Below are 20944 nucleotides of genomic sequence, written 5' to 3'. Positions count from 1 at the left end.
CAACTGGCCTCGACAGCCCTCAGAGCTGTCCTGAGACTGGCTGACAAGGGGTGGGGCGCTGTTATAATGGGGCTGGGAGCAGCTCATGTCCTCCTGAAGTTGTCTCGAGCAGCCCGAACATGGTCAGGACACAATTCTCAAAGACCCCTGTCTATCAGTCAGGCGGTCAATCCCAACATCGATCCGGCAAGTAAGCTGGCATTCAGGGCATTTTTCCTGCTGATTCAGTGCTCTGACATTGAGCTCCAGCTTGCAGTGGTACAGTAGCTCTGGCCTTACACTCGCCCTCTCAGACGCCTTCTTCCTAAATCTCCGAGCTCCGATTCAGCAGGGACTCGCTGTCCTAGCTGGATTCCCAGCTGGATTGTTCTTTTTCTCCCTTTTTCCAGCTCGCTCTCACCTCCGAGGCCCCCAGCCCTCTCCAGTGCCGCTGTCCGACAGTCTTTCTCGCTGGGAGCCCCTGCCTCTTACCCCAGCTCTCCTCATCCCTGCCAAGGTGCTGCTCTCCAGCCTTGCCTCTGCAGGTCACAGGCAGCTTTGTCCTGCTGGTGCCGGATCCATCATCCACTCAACTCCTCCCGCCTCTCCCCTCGGCCTGCAGCCCCTTCTCCAGCCCTGCTCTTCCAAGCCTCGGACCCGCCGAGCCCTTCCGAAGACTCCCAAGGTTCTCTCTGAAATCCCGTGCCTGGGGCTCGGTTTGTCATCCGGATCGGCCCTGGCCCCACCACCAGGTCCGGAGCACAACAGAATGAAGGAGCTCCAGCGGATCTCGAAGACACGACTGGAAGTTCTGACTCCCTGGGAAGAATCCCGCTGGCAGTGGAGTGAGGGAGCCACGGCCGTGTCCCGTTTCAATTTAACCATCAGGCATCGACCGGGATCCAGACGCCTGGGGGCTGATGCCCTCTCCAGAACGCGCTCCTCGGGTGACGCTCCTCCTAAACCCCCTCCCATCGTTCCTCCGCATCGTGTCACTGGGGCCACCCTAGAGGTCGAGCAAAACCATCCTGCCCAGGATTGTCCAGCAGACACTCCTCCTGACCGGCCGCACACCCAGACGGTGACAAACTCTGGAGCTCACCAGCCGACCCTTCAGGTGTCCGTCAATGAGGGCAGTCATCACCATCATGGCCTCCTGTCCAGTTTGAAATCGGGCCAGCCAGTCACCTCCTCTCCCTCCAACTCCTGATCGGCCGTAGCAGCACATCTCCGCAGACCTCATAACTGGCCTCCCTGTGCCTGAGTTGCTCAGTCACCCTCACTGTGGTCAACTGCTTCCTGAAAGCCGGCCATTTCTTCCTACTGTCTGCCTTCCTGATGGCTTCTCAAGCACCACCGGAGGGCCTTCTGCTGAAAATTGGGATCGACCTGCTGTCCGGATGCCACCCGGAATCCGTCAGCCAAACAGAGCAGGTGAACAAGACCTGGGGACCTACCTGCACTGCCACCTGTCTGCTTTTCAGGATGAGTGGGAACCACTGCTTCCCTGGGCAGAATTCTCTCGTAACATCCTTCCAAACCACCACAGGCAAGTCTCTGTTCAAACGTCAGTACAAGTTCCAACCTCCTCTTCTCGGGATCTCAACGGAGACAACTAACGGAAACCCAACTGGCCTCGTCGGCCCTCAGAGCTGTCCTGAGACTGGCTGACAAGGGGTGGGGCGCTGTTATAATGGGGCTGGGAGCAGCTCATGTCCTCCTGAAGTTGCCCCGAGCAGCCCGAACATCTGCATGGGCTCTGTCTCCTTCTGACTCCTTGCGAACGTGGTCGGGAAAGTCAGGCGGTCAATCCCAACATTAATCCGGCAAGTAAGCTGGCATTCAGGGCATTTTTCCCTCTGATTCAGTGCTCTGACATTGAGCTCCAGCTTGCAGTGGTACAGTAGCTCTGGCCTTACACTCGCCCTCTCAGACACCTTCTTCCTAAATCTCCGAGCACAGATTCAGCAGGGACTCGCTGTCCTCGCTGGATTCCCAGCTGGATTGTTCTTTTTCTCCCTTTTTCCAGCTCGCTCTCACCTCCGAGGCCCCCAGCCCTCTCCAGTGCCGCTGTCCGACAGTCTTTCTCGCTGGGAGCCCCTGCCTCTTACCCCAGCTCTCCTCATCCCTGCCAAGGTGCTGCTCTCCAGCCTTGCCTCTGCAGGTCACAGGCAGCTTTGTCCTGCTGGTGCCGGATCCATCATCCACTCAACTCCTCCCGCCTCTCCCCTCGGCCTGCAGCCCCTTCTCCAGCACCACACACAGGGGTCACAGCATAACAGACAGTAACCGGCTCGTCTCCCATTCCGCTTCCAGAAACCCGCTGTCCTGGTCAGGGGGTGCAGAAAGCCGGAGCCCATCCCAGAGGAGCAGACTACCAGGACAGGACTGTGATCACATGACTGAGGACAGATCAACCCAGATCTGCCAACAGCACCCCGACAATCGAGCCAGCCTGTCCCCAGGAGGAGTGGGAGGAATCCCAAGTTCCCCGGCCGAAACCCACTCAAACACAGGGAGAGCATGCAGACTCCACACAGACAGAGCCACACTCAGACCCAGGACCCTCCTCTCGAAGAGAGGGGGCTACAAGGGAACCTGATGAAATCAACACAACAGACTGGTTTAGAGTCAACAGGGAAACTCGAACCTGAGGACACAAGTGCAAACTACAGGGAGGTAGTGGTGGTGGGTGGTGGGGCTGTGGAACAAACTGCCCAGCCATGCTGATGAAGCCGACACCCTGGATTCTCCGAAGGAACAGCTGGATGAGATCACTGAACGTCAGTTGGCTACAAGCTTCCAAACAGGCTGGACTGGTGCCCCAGGAGCTGGGGAACAGCAGAGCTGACCCCCACACCACTGCCACAGTATTCCAACAGCAGCAACACCCTGCTCTTCCACAGGAGCCCTGCTGTGTCTCTGTCTCTGGGGACTCAGTGCTACAGCCTGCTGATGAGTCACACGTCACCACTCTGCTGAAGAGGAACCTGCCTGCAAGTAGTTCATGACCACTGAGACCTGGGCACTGAGCACTGAGACCTAAACACTGAGCACTGAGACCTGAACACCGAGCCTGACCACAGAGCACTGAGACCAGAGCCCTGACCACTCAGTACTGTACTAACCACTAACCCCTGTGGGCTGCTCTTTCTATGGCCAAAGACACCATTCCGCGTGGTTGCTAAAGAACACTATGGGACGTGGGAGTTCAAGGGGTACAAGCCCCCAAAACCTCAGGGTGTGCATTCCTTCCCCGTCTCCCCCCATGTCCCCAACCTCGCCCTTCGAAATTGAAAGGTCAGACCGTCCACTGACTGCTGGGACCAGATTTCCCTAACAGTCCTGGAGAGAGGGATCACAGTCCAGGTCACTGCATGTACATGTAGATTATTCTGAATGCACTCTAGTGAATAACTCTGTGAGCCTCCTCTGGCTCTGGCCACCTCTGAGATCACCCCCTGCAGCCTTTCCATCAGCTCTTGAACTCGTCACGAGGGACCTGACCTCTGACCCATGAAGAAAAAGAATCAGCACCAGTGTTCTGCTGGACACTGAGATGGGAATCAAGAACACTGTCCCGAACCAGAACTTACAGAAGCTGCCTTTAGGCAAACTCATAGAGTTTCCTTCTGTGTTCCATAGAATCTGCTCCCAGACAGACCCCCGACTCAGGAGGTTCAGCAAACAACAGTTTCCATGCAGAGGTAACAAAACGAGGAAGCCCTGTATCCCACAGTCAATACAGCTTCTCAACCTTTATTGTTCACAATAAGGGAGTACTGGTTTACAGACAAGAGCGATTAATGGTTTAGTGCAACACTGGAGGGACATTGTGCCACTACAGGGGCTCAGAGTGACTGTGGGGGGTGGAAACATACTCTATAAGCTGGATGGATATACAGTATATATCCTGTAAGGACTGGTGTGTAATGCCTTTGGGTTGATGTCTTTGATGTGATGTTCTATTTATTTTAAATATAAACTTTATATTTACTACTTGTATGTTTTTGTAAGTTTCTCTGGGTGTTAAACATAGCTGCTTGGACTTAAAACAAACGAAGTCAGGCAATACGGTATTATTGTTTCATATTCAGGAGGATGAGACCCAGATTCAGGAGATGAACAGACTGATCTATAAAAGCAGATACAGTATTTTATCACACCTGTAGCAGTGGTGAAGGATGTCAATCCTCCAGCAGCTCTCTGACATCCCAGGACGACATGACAGTGTTACTTCTGACTTCTGCTTCCCTCAGTACCCTGTGTGTGTTTAATACCCACAAGCCTCTATAAACACACTTCTGCTCTTTGAAACTACCAGACAATTCTGTCAGAGGATTATATTTAGGGCTCTTATTGCCATGGTGTGTTTGCATTTCTTCCTATAGAGCTGCATTCAGTTACAGCTCATTGAGGATATTTATATATATTTTATACTCACATATTCTATATATAAAATGTCTATTATGGTCTGCCACACAGTAGTTACACATGGTGATCTAATGTCTGTCAAAAACCAGCAAACACCTGTAAGACTCCAGGCTGAGAGGTCCCAGTTACTCACCGAACACGTTCAGTGTCACCTCACCAGTCAGTCTATCTGCTGTAGTTGTGACAATGTTGACAGAATAGGTCCCGTTGTCTGCAGCTGTCAGTTTTCTGAGCTGCAGAGCTCCAGTGGTCCCGTTCACACTGACTCTGCCTGCGTACCCTGGGGCTGGATTTTCAGTACCAGAGATCCAGACGACCACAGTGCTAGAGCCAAATCTCCAGGTTATTGACCCAATTGTTGTTGTAGAAGGACTGATGGTTGTGTGGAACCAGACACTGCCTCCCACAACTCCAACCACAGGGCCTGGAGGGAATATACCTGTACTCTGGGCACAGCAACCTGTCAATAACAGAGCTGGAGTCACTGACAGTATAACACACTCCTGTCACACAACACACCTCACAGCACCCTGTCAATAACAGAGCTGGAGTTACTGACAGTATAACACACACCTGTCACACAACACACCTCACAGCACCCTGTCAATAACAGAGCTGGAATCACTGACAGTATAACACACTCCTGTCACACAACACACCTCACAGCACCCTGTCAATAACAGAGCTGAAGGTACTGACAGTATAACACACTCCTGTCACACAACACACCTCACAGCACCCTGTCAATAACAGAGCTGGAGTCACTGACAGTATAACACACTCCTGTCACACAACACACCTCACAGCAACCTGTCAATAACAGAGCTGGAGTCACTGACAGTATAACACACTCCTGTCACACAACACACCTCACAGCACCCTGTCAATAACAGAGCTGGAGTCACTGACAGTATAACACACTCCTGTCACACAACACACCTCACAGCACCCTGTCAATAACAGAGCTGGAGTCACTGACAGTATAACACACCCCTGTCACACAACACACCTCACAGCACCCTGTCAATAACAGAGCCGGAGTTACTGACAGTATAACACACCCCCGTCACACAACACAGATCAGATGGAGAAAGTTGACCCTCATTCCCAGTCTGATCTGGAGTCTTCAGAAACCAGACTGATTCTGGAAACACTTTCGTGTAAGTTTGAAGTGTAACACAGTCGCGAGCCGGTCTTATTCGTGTTAGAAACACGTAGAGAAAGAAACACGAACTTTAAAAAAAAACCTCAGAGCGCTTCAGCGTGTTAGACCCCGGGTGGGGAAACAGTCACACAACACACATTACAGCGATTAACCGGAACCCGGAGTCCCGGATCGGAGTCCAGTCAGTGATCGGGTCACCTCGCACCGACCCCCCGGCGCCCAGATCAGAAGAGTTTGGTTTATCTGCTCTAATGGGGTAGTTTCCACTCACCGGTGTCTAAAAACGCTGAAGCGCTCTGAGATTTTTTAAAAAGCTTGAGTTTATATCTCTGCGTGTTTTTAACACGGACAAGGTAACACTTTCAGAACCGGGTCGCGACTCGCACCGTGAAGCTCCGGTTCCGGTCGCTGGGTTTCTGAAGCTTTCAGACAGAGACAGACCTTGTTAATTATTCTCACGGAACAAACTCGCGGGGTGATTCTCCACGGTACTTCTCTAACACCAGAGACCCGTGTCCCGGCTCGGTTCTGTATGTCCGGTTCCCTTACCTGCCGCCCACAGCAGGACCAGGAGCAGGGAGCCGAACCGCTGCGAGTCCATCGTGTCCAGAGAGGCACTAGAGCTGAGTCACCCCTGAACAGCTCCCACGGCTCGGAGACACGCAGGGCCAGCCCACCCGTGATCCCGCCCATAGCCTCGCCTACCGCGGCCTGGCGGGACTTAATGTCGACTGGACCCAGAGACGGTGCTGAAGGTGCGGGACAGGTCAAGCAGTTTTACCGCCGGGTCCGCCCCGCAGTGACCCGTGACGACCCCACGGTCCCCATCCGTGAAGACCGCGGTGCGCAGACACGCGTGACCCGCAGGTACCAGCCGTGCGCCCGGTGACAGACAGCACCGCCCTTATCGATCATCTGCCTACAGGTCTCACGAAACTACCTGGACCAGAGAGCAACAGGCAGCAAGAGGAATATTGTATCAGAGCCATTGGACTGCACTGCCACCGTGTGGCGAGAAGATCACACTGCTCTCATCACAGGTGTATTATCTTCATCACCATCATCATAAATAATCATTCCTCACACTTACTGTACACAGCGCTGTTCTGGACACTCCTCAAAGTTCTTCACAGGTCCTGGGGATCCCCTCCACCACCACCAGTGTGTACCCCCACCTGATTGACGCTCCAGTCCGCTCCCCACACCCCAGCTCTCAGTGGGGAGGAGAGCAGAGTGATGGAGCCAGTTCAGAGAGGGGGGTTATTAGGAGGCCATGATGGGTAAAGGCCAGGGGGAAATTTGGCCTGTAACACCCCTACTCTTTCAGAGAAACGCCCTGGGATTTTTAATGACCACAGAGAGTCAGGACCTCTGTTTTACGTCTCATCTGAAGGACAGCGTCTTTTAACAGTCTAGTGTCTCTATCACTCTCTATCAGGACCCACACAGACCACAGGGTGAGCGCCCCCTAATGACTGTCCACTCATTGTCATCTATCCATTATAATACACCTCCTATTATAATCTGTCTTCTCAAAATAGTACACTAATTATCATCTGTCCATTATAACACACCTTACTATTATAATCTATATTCATTCAGTATATTCATTATTATATATCCTCCTATTCTGATATATTCTGTATAACACACTGTCACATTATATGTTATTATAACAATACTGTCCCATCAGAATGTGTCAGTTCTAGTATCTCCTGCTGCACTGTGCAGCTCTGTCCCAGTGGACAACACGCTCCACCTCTCTGCTGTGGAAATCAGGCTGATCGAACAACACCTGGTTCTGCAGCAGAAATCAGGCTTATTCCACTGAGTCAGACATGGTTCTGCAGCAGAATCCAGTTTCATTTCATTAACTAAGACCTGGTTCAACAGCAGAACTCAGTTTTATTGAGTCAGACCTGTTTCTGCGGCAGAACTCAGTCTTATTCCACTGAGTCAGACCTGGCTGTGCTGTGAGCCCCTCCCACTCCCAGAGCTGGGCTGGACTCTGATCAGAGGAGGAAGTCAGAGGCAGACAGAGGAACAGCTCAGAGAGCTGAAGGACACCGAGCACAACGCCATGGACACAGCTGGGGCTCTCACTGCGAGCCTCCTGGTGCTGATCACAGGTACTGACTCTGTTATCCTGTCTCTGGGTTAGTGTACTGTAACACACAGTCTGTACTGTAACACACTCCTGGTGCTGATCACAGGTACTGACTCTGTTATCCTGTCTCTGGGTTAGTGTACTGTAACACACAGTCTGTACTGTAACACACTCCTGGTGCTGATCACAGGTACTGAATCTGTTATCCTGTCTCTGGGTTAGTGCACTGTAACACACAGTCTGTACTGTAACACACTCCTGGTGCTGATCACAGGTACTGACTCTGTTATCCTGTCTCTTGTGTGACAGGAGTGTGTTATACTGTCAGTGACTCCAGCTCTGTTATTGACAGGGTGCTGTGAGGTGTGTTGTGTGACAGGTGTGTGTTATACTGTCAGTGACTCCAGCTCTGTTATTGACAGGGTGCTGTGAGGTGTGTTGTGTGACAGGAGTGTGTTATACTGTCAGTGACTCCAGCTCTGTTATTGACAGGTTGCTGTGAGATGTGTTGTGTGACAGGAGTGTGTTATACTGTCAGTGACTCCAGCTCTGTGATTGACAGGGTGCTGTGAGGTGTGTTGTGTGACAGGAGTGTGTTATACTGTCAGTGACTCCAGCTCTGTTATTGACAGGGTGCTGTGAGGTGTGTTGTGTGACAGGAGTGTGTTATACTGTCAGTGACTCCAGCTCTGTTATTGACAGGGTGCTGTGAGGTGTGTTGTGTGACAGGAGTGTGTTATACTGTCAGTGACTCCAGCTCTGTTATTGACAGGTTACTGTGAGGTGTGTTGTGTGACAGGAGTGTGTTATACTGTCAGTGACTCCAGCTCTGTTATTGACAGGGTGCTGTGAGGTGTGTTGTGTGACAGGAGTGTGTTATACTGTCAGTGACTCCAGCTCTGGTATTGACAGGGTGCTGTGAGGTGTGTTGTGTGACAGGAGTGTGTTATACTGTCAGTGACTCCAGCTCTGTTATTGACAGGGTGCTGTGATGTGTGTTGTGTGACAGGAGTGTGTTATACTGTCAGTAACTCCAGCTCTGTTATTGACAGGTTGCTGTGAGGTGTGTTGTGTGACAGGGGTGTGTTATACTGTCAGTGACTCCAGCTCTGTTATTGACAGGGTGCTGTGAGGTGTGTTGTGTGACAGGAGTGTGTTATACTGTCAGTGACTCCAGCTCTGTTATTGACAGGGTGCTGTGAGGTGTGTTGTGTGACAGGAGTGTGTTATACTGTCAGTGACTCCAGCTCTGTTATTGACAGGGTGCTGTGAGGTGTGTTGTGTGACAGGAGTGTGTTATACTGTCAGTGACTCCAGCTCTGTTATTGACAGGGTGCTGTGAGGTGTGTTGTGTGACAGGAGTGTGTTATACTGTCAGTGACTCCAGCTCTGTGATTGACAGGGTGCTGTGAGGTGTGTTGTGTGACAGGAGTGTGTTATACTGTCAGTGACTCCAGCTCTGTTATTGACAGGGTGCTGTGAGGTGTGTTGTGTGACAGGAGTGTGTTATACTGTCAGTGACTCCAGCTCTGTGATTGACAGGGTGCTGTGAGGTGTGTTGTGTGACAGGAGTGTGTTATACTGTCAGTGACTCCAGCTCTGTTATTGACAGGGTGCTGTGAGGTGTGTTGTGTGACAGGAGTGTGTTATACTGTCAGTGACTCCAGCTCTGTTATTGACAGGTTACTGTGAGGTGTGTTGTGTGACAGGAGTGTGTTATACTGTCAGTGACTCCAGCTCTGTTATTGACAGGGTGCTGTGAGGTGTGTTGTGTGACAGGAGTGTGTTATACTGTCAGTGACTCCAGCTCTGTTATTGACAGGTTGCTGTGAGGTGTGTTGTGTGACAGGAGTGTGTTATACTGTCAGTGACTCCAGCTCTGTTATTGACAGGGTGCTGTGAGGTGTGTTGTGTGACAGGAGTGTGTTATACTGTCAGTGACTCCAGCTCTGTTATTGACAGGTTACTGTGAGGTGTGTTGTGTGACAGGAGTGTGTTATACTGTCAGTGACTCCAGCTCTGTTATTGACAGGGTGCTGTGAGGTGTGTTGTGTGACAGGAGTGTGTTATACTGTCAGTGACTCCAGCTCTGTTATTGACAGGGTGCTGTGAGGTGTGTTGTGTGACAGGAGTGTGTTATACTGTCAGTGACTCCAGCTCTGTGATTGACAGGGTGCTGTGAGGTGTGTTGTGTGACAGGAGTGTGTTATACTGTCAGTGACTCCAGCTCTGTTATTGACAGGGTGCTGTGAGGTGTGTTGTGTGACAGGAGTGTGTTATACTGTCAGTGACTCCAGCTCTGTTATTGACAGGTTACTGTGAGGTGTGTTGTGTGACAGGAGTGTGTTATACTGTCAGTGACTCCAGCTCTGTTATTGACAGGGTGCTGTGAGGTGTGTTGTGTGACAGGAGTGTGTTATACTGTCAGTGACTCCAGCTCTGTTATTGACAGGTTGCTGTGAGGTGTGTTGTGTGACAGGAGTGTGTTATACTGTCAGTGACTCCAGCTCTGTTATTGACAGGGTGCTGTGAGGTGTGTTGTGTGACAGGAGTGTGTTATACTGTCAGTGACTCCAGCTCTGTTATTGACAGGTTACTGTGAGGTGTGTTGTGTGACAGGAGTGTGTTATACTGTCAGTGACTCCAGCTCTGTTATTGACAGGGTGCTGTGAGGTGTGTTGTGTGACAGGAGTGTGTTATACTGTCAGTGACTCCAGCTCTGTTATTGACAGGGTGCTGTGAGGTGTGTTGTGTGACAGGAGTGTGTTATACTGTCAGTGACTCCAGCTCTGTTATTGACAGGGTGCTGTGAGGTGTGTTGTGTGACAGGAGTGTGTTATACTGTCAGTGACTCCAGCTCTGTTATTGACAGGGTGCTGTGAGGTGTGTTGTGTGACAGGAGTGTGTTATACTGTCAGTGACTCCAGCTCTGTTATTGACAGGGTGCTGTGAGGTGTGTTGTGTGACAGGAGTGTGTTATACTGTCAGTGACTCCAGCTCTGTTATTGACAGGGTGCTGTGAGGTGTGTTGTGTGACAGGAGTGTGTTATACTGTCAGTGACTCCAGCTCTGTTATTGACAGGGTGCTGTGAGGTGTGTTGTGTGACAGGAGTGTGTTATACTGTCAGTGACTCCAGCTCTGTTATTGACAGGGTGCTGTGAGGTGTGTTGTGTGACAGGAGTGTGTTATACTGTCAGTGACTCCAGCTCTGTTATTGACAGGGTGCTGTGAGGTGTGTTGTGTGACAGGAGTGTGTTATGCTGTCAGTAACTCCAGCTCTGTTATTGACAGGGTGCTGTGAGGTGTGTTGTGTGACAGGAGTGTGTTATACTGTCAGTGACTCCAGCTCTGTTATTGACAGGGTGCTGTGAGGTGTGTTGTGTGACAGGAGTGTGTTATACTGTCAGTGACTCCAGCTCTGTTATTGACAGGGTGCTGTGAGGTGTGTTGTGTGACAGGAGTGTGTTATACTGTCAGTGACTCCAGCTCTGTTATTGACAGGGTGCTGTGAGGTGTGTTGTGTGACAGGAGTGTGTTATACTGTCAGTGACTCCAGCTCTGTTATTGACAGGGTGCTGTGAGGTGTGTTGTGTGACAGGAGTGTGTTATACTGTCAGTGACTCCAGCTCTGTGATTGACAGGGTGCTGTGAGGTGTGTTGTGTGACAGGAGTGTGTTATACTGTCAGTGACTCCAGCTCTGTTATTGACAGGGTGCTGTGAGGTGTGTTGTGTGACAGGAGTGTGTTATACTGTCAGTGACTCCAGCTCTGTTATTGACAGGTTACTGTGAGGTGTGTTGTGTGACAGGAGTGTGTTATACTGTCAGTGACTCCAGCTCTGTTATTGACAGGGTGCTGTGAGGTGTGTTGTGTGACAGGAGTGTGTTATACTGTCAGTGACTCCAGCTCTGTTATTGACAGGTTGCTGTGAGGTGTGTTGTGTGACAGGAGTGTGTTATACTGTCAGTGACTCCAGCTCTGTTATTGACAGGGTGCTGTGAGGTGTGTTGTGTGACAGGAGTGTGTTATACTGTCAGTGACTCCAGCTCTGTTATTGACAGGGTGCTGTGAGGTGTGTTGTGTGACAGGAGTGTGTTATACTGTCAGTGACTCCAGCTCTGTTATTGACAGGGTGCTGTGAGGTGTGTTGTGTGACAGGAGTGTGTTATACTGTCAGTGACTCCAGCTCTGTTATTGACAGGTTACTGTGAGGTGTGTTGTGTGACAGGAGTGTGTTATACTGTCAGTGACTCCAGCTCTGTTATTGACAGGGTGCTGTGAGGTGTGTTGTGTGACAGGAGTGTGTTATACTGTCAGTGACTCCAGCTCTGTTATTGACAGGGTGCTGTGAGGTGTGTTGTGTGACAGGAGTGTGTTATACTGTCAGTGACTCCAGCTCTGTTATTGACAGGGTGCTGTGAGGTGTGTTGTGTGACAGGAGTGTGTTATGCTGTCAGTAACTCCAGCTCTGTTATTGACAGGGTGCTGTGAGGTGTGTTGTGTGACAGGAGTGTGTTATACTGTCAGTGACTCCAGCTCTGTTATTGACAGGTTGCTGTGCCCAGAGTACAGGTATATTCCCTCCAGGCCCTGTGGATGGAGTTGTGGGAGGCAGTGTCTGGTTCCACACAACCATCAATCCTTCTACAACACAGATAGTGACAGTGACCTGGAGCTTTGGCACCAGTACCACATCCCCCACTGTGGTCACCTGGGTCTCTGGTTCTGAAAATCCAGGCCCAGGGTACGCAGGCAGAGTCAGTGTGAACGTGTCCACTGGAGCTCTGCAGCTCAGAGGACTGACAGCTGCAGACAACGGGACCTATTCTGTCAGCATGGTCAAAACTAATCCAGCGGCAACACTGGCTGGACAGGTGACACTGAACGTGTTCGGTGAGTAACTGGGACCTCACAGGGCTGGTCTTTTACAGATGTTTGCTGGTTTTTGACAGGCATTAGATCACCATGTGTAACTACTGTGTGGCAGACCATAATAGAAATTTTTTATACAGAATATGTGAGTATGAAAATATATAAATATCCTCAATGAGCTGTGACTGAATGCAGCTCTATAGGAAGAAATGCAAACACACCATGGCAATAAGAGCCCTAAATCTAATCCTCTGACAGAATTGTCTGGTAGTTTCAAAGAGCAGAAGTGTGTTTATAGAGGCTTGTGGGTATTAAACACACACAGGGTACTGAGGGAAGCAGAAGTCAGAAGTAACACTGTCATGTCGTCCTGGGATGTCAGAGAGCTGCTGGAGGATTGACATCCTTCACCACTGCTACAGGTGTGATAAAATACTGTATCTGCTTTTATAGATCAGTCTGTTCATCTCCTGAATCTGGGTCTCATCCTCCTGAATATGAAACAATAATACCGTATTGCCTGATTTCGTTTGTTTTAAATCCAAGCAGCTATGTTTAACACCCAGAGAAACTTACAAAAACATACAAGTAGTAAATATAAACATTATATTTAAAATAAATAGAACATCACATCAAAAACATCAACCCAAAGGCATTACACACCAGTCCTTACAGGATATATACTGTATATAGTATAGTATATATGTCCAGACTGAGCTCAGAGCAATAGGAACAGCTCTGTGTTCATTTCTGTTTCTCCCACTTAGAAACATCAAACATCTGGAGACCAGCTGGAACATTTTTGGTAAATGTCTGTGACATCCTGATCAGAGTTTCCTGTAGTCTGTGACACAAGCAAGAGTGTGTGTAAGATCAAAGTAAATTCACAGTAAGTACAGTGAAACTAGGATAAAATCACAGTGCAGTAAATCCCAGTGAGATCAGGGTAAAATTGCAGTGCAGTGCAGTGAAGTCCAGTGGGTTCATGGTAAAAGCACAATGAAATCATGGTAAAAGCACAGGAGCTGAAAGAGCCACTTCCTGCTCCCCAACTCGATTTCCTGTCCTGCCAGTGCTGCCCCACTGTCCCTCCCAGCACTGGGCCTGTCCCAGCCTGAGCACAGTGTCACTGGTCACTCACTGGTCACAGGTCAGAGTGGTCTGGACAGGCCTGGTGGTGTGACACAGCTGGACAGTCTGCACTCCGCTGTACTCCAGGTCAGTACACAAGGAGTGTGGGGCACCAGCAGGTGACCAGGCCCTCAGTGGTCTAGAACTCAGTCAGAACACAGTGAGGCCTCGTACTCACCTCCAGAGCACCGAGACCTCAGTCATGGCCAGGAGTGACACCCCAGTCCTGCCAGACCCCTCTCTAACTCTCCTGTTCTGCCCTCAGAGCCGATATCTTCTCTCCGTGTGGGTCCGAAGGATGGCCAGACACCAGAGCTGAATGAGACTCTGACTGTGTTCTGTGAGGTTCTTGGCTCTGGCACTGTGAGCTCCAGACAGTGGAGGAAAGAGAGCCAGACTCTGACCCCGAGCCCCAGCATCAGCTTCTCTAGTGACAACAGCACAGTGACCTTTCACCTCCTGCAGCAGTCTGATGCAGGAACCTATCAGTGCACAGCGACCAACCCTGTGAGCTCAGGGACTGGAGAGTACAGACTGGAGCTCCAGACACCGAGTGAGTGCCTGATGACCACACACTGGCCTCACTGACCACACACTGAGTGAGACTGACCACACACCGAGTGACTACCTGACTGACCACACACTGAGTGACTACCTGACTGACCACACACTGACCTAACTGACCACACACTGAGTGACTACCTGACTGACCACACACTGACCTAACTGACCACACACTGAGTGAGACTGACCACACACTGAGTGACTACCTGATGACCACACACTGACCTCACTGACCACACACTGAGTGAGACTGACCACACACTGAGTGACTACTTGACTGACCACACAAAGACACTGAGTGAGCACCTGACTGACCACAGAGTGACTCCCTGGCTGACCACACACAGAGTGAACTCCTGGCTGACCAGACACTGACCTGAGTGACCACACACAGAGGGGCCTGGTCTCTGCTGGTCCAGTGGAGAGGAGCCCCTCCACTGCGGCCCAGCCCGCATTCTCACTGGACCCATCCAGAACCAGAACGAGTTAAAGGACCCAGCAGAGTCGGTCTTCAGCAGCTCAGCTGGGCAGTGTGATCCACACACACACCACCACTACTCTCTGTGTAAAGACGTGCCTCCTGTTCCCACTGCTACACTACTGAGAGCGCCCCCTCTGGAGGAGAAGGGAACTGCACAGAGCAGTGGTGGGAGTCGCCCGCTGTGTCAGAAGCAGACTCCTGACAGGAGGGTGTAGGGGTGGGCTGGTGACCTGTGACCTCCCCTGTTGCAGTGTGTGTCTGTGTGCTGAGTCTGTGTCCCTCTGTCTCTCCCTCTCTCTGCAGCTCCGCCAGGAGGAGGAGGAGGAGGGGGCTCTCTGAGCGGAGGAGCCATCGCTGGGATTGTGATCGCGGTGCTGGTGGCTGTGGGCCTCATCGCCGGACTCGTCTACTTCCTGATGACGAGACAGGGGTGAGTGTTCTCCCACTTCCACTGTCCACCTGGTCTAACAAGACTGGACCTGAACCACTGGACCAGCTGTCCTCCTGGTCTAACAAGACTGGACCTGAACCACTGGACCAGCTGTCCTCCTGGTGTAACAGGACTGGACCTGAGCCACTGGACCAGCTGTCCTCCTGGTGTAACAGGACTGGACCTGAACCACTGGACCAGCTGTCCCCTTGGTGTAACAGGACTGGACCTGAACCACTGGACCGGCTGTCCTCCTGGTGTAACAGGACTGGACCTGAACCCCTGGACCAGCTGTCCTCCTGGTGTACCAGGACTGGACCTGAACCCCTGGACCAGCTGTCCTCCTGGTGTACCAGGACTGGACCTGAACCCCTGGACCAGCTGTCCTCCTGGTCTAACAAGATTGGACCTGAGCCACTGGACCAGCTGTCCTCCTGGTGTAACAAGACTGGACCTGAACCCCTGGACCAGCTGTCCTCCTGGTGTACCAGGACTGGACCTGAACCACTGGACCAGCTGTTCTCCTGGTGTAACAGGACTGGACCTGAACCACAGGACAAGAAAACAGGGTGTTTAAGAGTTGTGTATTGGTGAGAGAGTGTTGTGTGTGTGAGAGTTGTGTGTGTGATCAGAGGAAGTGCAGTTTCCCCTTCACTGTACTGACACACTGTTACCACAGCCCCTCCTCTGTCTGTAACCCTTGCTGCTTCCTCTGTGTGATTCTCTCTGTGCAGAGCCTGCTGCAACACCAATAGACACGCTGATACTGGAATAGACACGCTGATACTGGAATAGACACACTGATACTGGAATAGACACACTGATACTGGAATAGACTGCTGATACTGGAATAGACACAGTGCTGGAATAGACACACTGATACTGGAATAGACACGCTGATACTGGAATAGACACAGTGCTGGAATAGACACGCTGATACTGGAATAGACACAGTGCTGGAATAGACACGCTGATACTGGAATAGACACACTGATACTGGAATAGACACACTGATACTGGAATAGACACAGTGCTGGAATAGACACAGTTATACAGGAATAGATACAGTGCTGGAACACACTGATACTGGAATAGACACAGTGCTGGAACACGCTGATACTGGAATAGACACGCTGATACTGGAATAGACACACTGATACTGGAATAGACGCAGTGCTGGAATAGACACACTGATACTGGAATAGACACACTGATACCGGAATAGACACAGTCCTGGAATAGACACAGTGATACTGGAATAGACACGCTGATACTGGAATAGACACAGTGCTGGAATAGACACACTGATACTGGAATAGACACAGTGCTGGAACACGCTGATACTGGAATAGACAAACTGATACTGGAATAGACACAGTGATACTGGAATAGACACGCTGATACTGGAATAGACACGCTGATACTGGAATAGACACTGGAATAGACACACTGATACTGGAATAGACACAGCTGGAATAGACACACTGCTGGAGTACACTAATGAAATAGACACAGTGCTGGAATAGACACACTGATACTGAAATAGACACAGTGCTGGAACACACTGATACAGTACTGGAATAGACACAGGGATAGAATACACTGATATTAGAATAGAGACAGGGTTCAAATACACTGATACTGGAATAGACACAGTGTTGGAATAGACACTGTGTTGGGGTACACTGATACTGGAATAGACACAGTGCTGGAGCACACTGATACAGTATTAGAATAGACACAGGGACAGAATACACTGATATTAGAATAGACACAGGGATAGAATACACTGGTATTAGAATAGAGACAGGGATAGAATACACTGATATTAGAATAGACACAGGGATAGAATACACTGATATTAGAATAGACACAGGGATAGAATACACTGGTATTAGAATAGAGACAGGGATAGAATACACTGATATTAGAATAGACACAGGGATAGAATACACTGATATTAGAATAGACACAGGGATAGAATACACTGATATTAGAACAGACACAGTGCTGGAGCACACTGATACAGTATTAGAATAGACACAGGGATAGAATACACTGATATTAGAATAGAGACAGGGTTCAAATACACTGACACAGGGATAGAAAGAGCTCTTGAAGAAACAGAACACAGGAATAGCTGTGGGTGAGATGAGACGAGTCAGTGATCAGTAACTCTCAGTGTCTGTGTTGTCTTTACAGGAGCAGCCCCAGGGAGACCACTAACAGTAAGTGAGGCTGTCTGTCCCCCTGTCTGTCTCTCTCTCCTGTCTCTCTCTCACTTGTCTCCCCTCTCGTGCCTGCCTGTCTCTCTCTCACCTGTCTCTCCTCTCCTGCTTGTCTGTGTCTCTCTCCTCTGTCTCCCCTCTCCTGCCTGTCTGTGTCTCTCTCACCTGTCTCCCCTCTCTTCTCCTGTCTGTCTCTCTCTCACCTGTCTCCCTCTCGTGCCTGTCTGTCTCTCTCTCACCTGTCTCTCCTCTCCTGCCTGTCTGTGTCTCTCTCACCCGTCTGCCCTCTCTTCTCCTGTCTGTCTCTCTCTCACCTGTCTCTCCTCTCCTGTCTGTCTCTCTCTCTCTCCTGTATCCCCCCTCCTGCCTGTCTATCTCTCTCTCCTCTGTCTCCCCTCTCCTGCCTGTCTGTGTCTCTCTCACCTGTCTCCCCTCTCTTCTCCTGCCTGTCTCTCTCTCACCTGTCTTCCTCTCCTGGTTGCCTGTCTGTCTCTCACCTGTCTCCCTCTCTGTGTCTGTGTTTCTTTGCCAGGCTCTGTCATGTATGAAAACTCTGAGGGGCTGAAGGATCACATGATGTACATGAACCTGCCTGCTGGTCACCAGGTCAGTCTGTCACACTGTAGCCACACTGACCACTGTCTAACTGTCCACACACCTGTCTCTCCTCTCCTGCCTGTCTCTCTCTCACACTGTAGCCACACTGACCACTGTCTAACTGTCCACACACCTGTCTCTCCTCTCCTGCCTGTCTCTCTCTCACACTGTAGCCACACTGACCACTGTCTAACTGTCCACACACCTGTCTCTCCTCTCCTGCCTGTCTCTCTCTCACACTGTAGCCACACTGACCGCTGTCTAACTGTCCACACACCTGTCTCTCCTCTCCTGCCTGTCTCTCTCTCACACTGTAGCCACACTGACCACTGTCTAACTGTCCACACTCCTGTCTCTCCTCTCCTGCCTGTCTCTCTCTCACACTGTAGCCACACTGACCACTGTCTAACTGTCCACACACCTGTCTCTCCTCTCCTGCCTGTCTCTCTCTCACACTGTAGCCTCACTGACCGCTGTCTGTCCACACACCTGTCTCTCCTCTCCTGCCTGTCTCTCTCACACTGTAGCCACACTGACCGCTGTCTAACTGTCCACACACCTGTCTCTCCTCTCCTGCCTGTCTCTCTCTCACACTGTGCTCACTGTCAGCTGTCTGTCTCTCCACACACCTGCCTGTCTGCAGACGAGAGGTCTATCAGGCTCCAGCTGGTTTTGTGGTGATCATGAGATAAGAGACCCAGCCTCTCAGACAATGGGCTGAGTGTGAGCAGGTTGTTCATGAACAGAGAGAGAGGACCTTGCTGTTCCAGTCCCTTCACCACACAGCACTGATACAGCAACTTCCTCATCCCTGCGGCAGGAGAGACCAGCTGGGAGACAGAGCTGTGGACCCCAACAACCCCTCACTGAGAGCTGTGAACCCCAACAACCCCTCACTGAGAGCTGTGAACCCCAACAACCCCTCACTGAGAGCTGTGAACCCCAACAACCCCTCACTGAGAGCTGTGAACCCCAACAACCCTTCACTGAGAGCTGTGAACCCCAACACTGGACGTTATTCCACAGTAGTCTGGAATAATTGTTATAACACAGTGGCTCACGAGTGTGTGACTGTGCTGCAGTCAGAGGAATAATTGTTATAACACAGTGGCTCACGAGTGTGTGACTGTGCTGCAGTCAGAGGAATAATTGTTATAACACAGTGGCTCACGAGTGTGTGACTGTATTTCAGAAGAAAGCAGCCCAGCCCAGTCCTGCAGCTCCAGAGAGCACCTACACTGTGAGTGTAACTGTGCCTTCTCTCTTCTCAATACCCCCAGCACCAGCACAGCCTGTCTGTCTGTCCCCCTGTCTGTCCCACCTAGTCTGTCTCCCTGACTGTTGTCTGTGTGTCTGTCTCACCTGGTCTCTGTCTCCCTGTCTGCCTGTCTCAACTGGTCTCTGTCTCCCTGTCTGTCTCACCTAGTCTGTCTGTCTCACCTGATCTCTGTCTCCCTGTCTGCCTCTCTCAACTGGTCTCTGTCTCCCGGTCTGTCTCACCTAGTCTGTCTGTCTCACCTGATCTCTGTCTCCCTGTCTGTCTGCACACAGGGCTTACAGTTCCCAGACAACTCCACCTACGGCAACTTAAACAGGTCAGTGAGAATCCTTCTCCAATCAGAGGGTTCAGAATGTTCTCCTCATCCAATCAGAGCGCTCTCTGAGATTCAAGAGATACCATGTCTAGGGTGGGTGGGGGGGTTCAGAATATATCTGCTAGCCAATAGGAAAACTGATATCCTCTCCATTCAATCAGAGTGCTCTACTTCTGTCCAATCAGGAGTCTATTAGATATACAGCATTCGTTATCTAATCAGACCTTTTCCGATCGTTCGTCTGAGCATCTTCCTAATCCAGACAGAAGGTTCTTACAATATTCTTCCTATTTCTGTGAAACTGTTGTTTTTCAGGATGAGATTCTGTGCAGCATGTTCTGTCACAGGGTGTTAGTTAGTGTCTTAATTCCCCTCCCTCTGTCTCTCCTCCAGGTCCTGAAGATGGACAGTCTGTGCTCTGTCAGTGTGTCAGACAGTGCGTCTCTGACACCCAGAGCACTGAGCCACTGTGTGTGTCTGTGAGCTCCTTGTAAAAGACTACCAGGGTAAAAGCACAGTACAGTGCAGTAAATTGTACAGTGAAATCAAAATAAAATCACATTATAGTGCAGTGAATCCCAGTGGCTAAATCCCAGATCAGGCTAAAAGCACAGAACAGAGCAGGAACGCCAAGTGAGATCAGGGTAAAAATCACAGTACACAGTAGTAAATCCCAGTGAGATCAGGGTAAAAGCACAGTACAGAGCAGTAAAGCCCAGTGAGATCATGGTAAAAGCACAGTACAGTGCAGTCAGTCCCAGTGTGATCAGGTTTAGGCACAGAGAGGTTGGTACAGTAACTCATGATACCAGCTGAGGGTGAGCCAGTCGGCTCAGGGTTCGAGCAGGGTGAGCCTGTGCTGAAGTATCACAGTGAACATCACCACAGTGTGGGCCTGTGTGCTGGGACTGTCTACTGTCAGGCGTGTGGATGAAAGAGCCACTTCCTGTTCCCCAACTCCATTTCCTGTCCTGCCAGTGCTGCCCCACTGTCCCTCCCAGCACTGGGCCTGTCCCAGCCTGAGCACAGTGTCACTGGTCACTCACTGGTCACAGGTCAGAGTGGTCTGGACAGGCCTGGGGCCAAAGTCTAATTCCTCCTGACAGAACTTATTTATTTTGAACAGAGGTATACATTTATAGGATATGTGCATGATGTATATCTCCATCTCCAAGAATGTCCTTGATGTTCTTATAAATATTTTTGTATTTGTGTCCTTAAACACGAATAAAGTTTCTACTGGTGTTTGTCCATCAGTGTGTCTCTGTGTCTGTAAACTGTACCTCAGCGGAGTTGGAAGGACACAGATGGTTCAGACTGCATGTCCTCCTCATCCAGAGGCTCTGCTGCTGCTCAGTCT

The 20944-nt window shown here is 50.5% G+C and overlaps 2 protein-coding genes across 2 annotated transcripts in view; one reads left to right on the top strand and one right to left on the bottom strand.

Annotated features, from left to right (window-relative positions):
• LOC148640286 (hemicentin-1-like) overlaps nucleotides 1–6663 on the bottom strand; it is a 93763-nt gene extending 87100 nt beyond the window's left edge. The window contains exons 1-2 of the mRNA XM_088621612.1: nucleotides 6128–6663; nucleotides 4547–4873 (exon numbers count right to left, since the gene is read on the bottom strand). Coding sequence (XP_088477738.1) covers nucleotides 4547–4873; nucleotides 6128–6179 — 379 coding nt within the window. The 5' untranslated portion in view covers nucleotides 6180–6663. The remainder of the gene's footprint in view (nucleotides 1–4546; nucleotides 4874–6127) is intronic.
• LOC148640285 (cell adhesion molecule CEACAM1-like) lies at nucleotides 6303–20840 on the top strand. The gene is made up of 10 exons (XM_088621611.1): nucleotides 6303–6420; nucleotides 7573–7707; nucleotides 12238–12579; nucleotides 13955–14242; nucleotides 15038–15164; nucleotides 17367–17392; nucleotides 17925–17998; nucleotides 19182–19229; nucleotides 19541–19584; nucleotides 19978–20840. The coding sequence occupies exons 1-10, from the start codon at nucleotides 6303–6305 to the stop codon at nucleotides 19982–19984; spliced, it is 1209 nt and encodes a 402-aa protein (XP_088477737.1). The 3' UTR covers nucleotides 19985–20840.
• The last annotated feature ends 104 nt before the right edge of the window (nucleotides 20841–20944 follow it).

Source organism: Lepisosteus platostomus, chromosome 26, assembly GCF_059453375.1.
Source record: "Lepisosteus platostomus isolate fLepPlt1 chromosome 26, fLepPlt1.hap1, whole genome shotgun sequence".
Taxonomy (NCBI): domain Eukaryota; kingdom Metazoa; phylum Chordata; class Actinopteri; order Semionotiformes; family Lepisosteidae; genus Lepisosteus; species Lepisosteus platostomus.
Note: the sequence above shows the minus strand (reverse complement) of the source record. Positions and strands in the feature narration are given on the sequence as shown.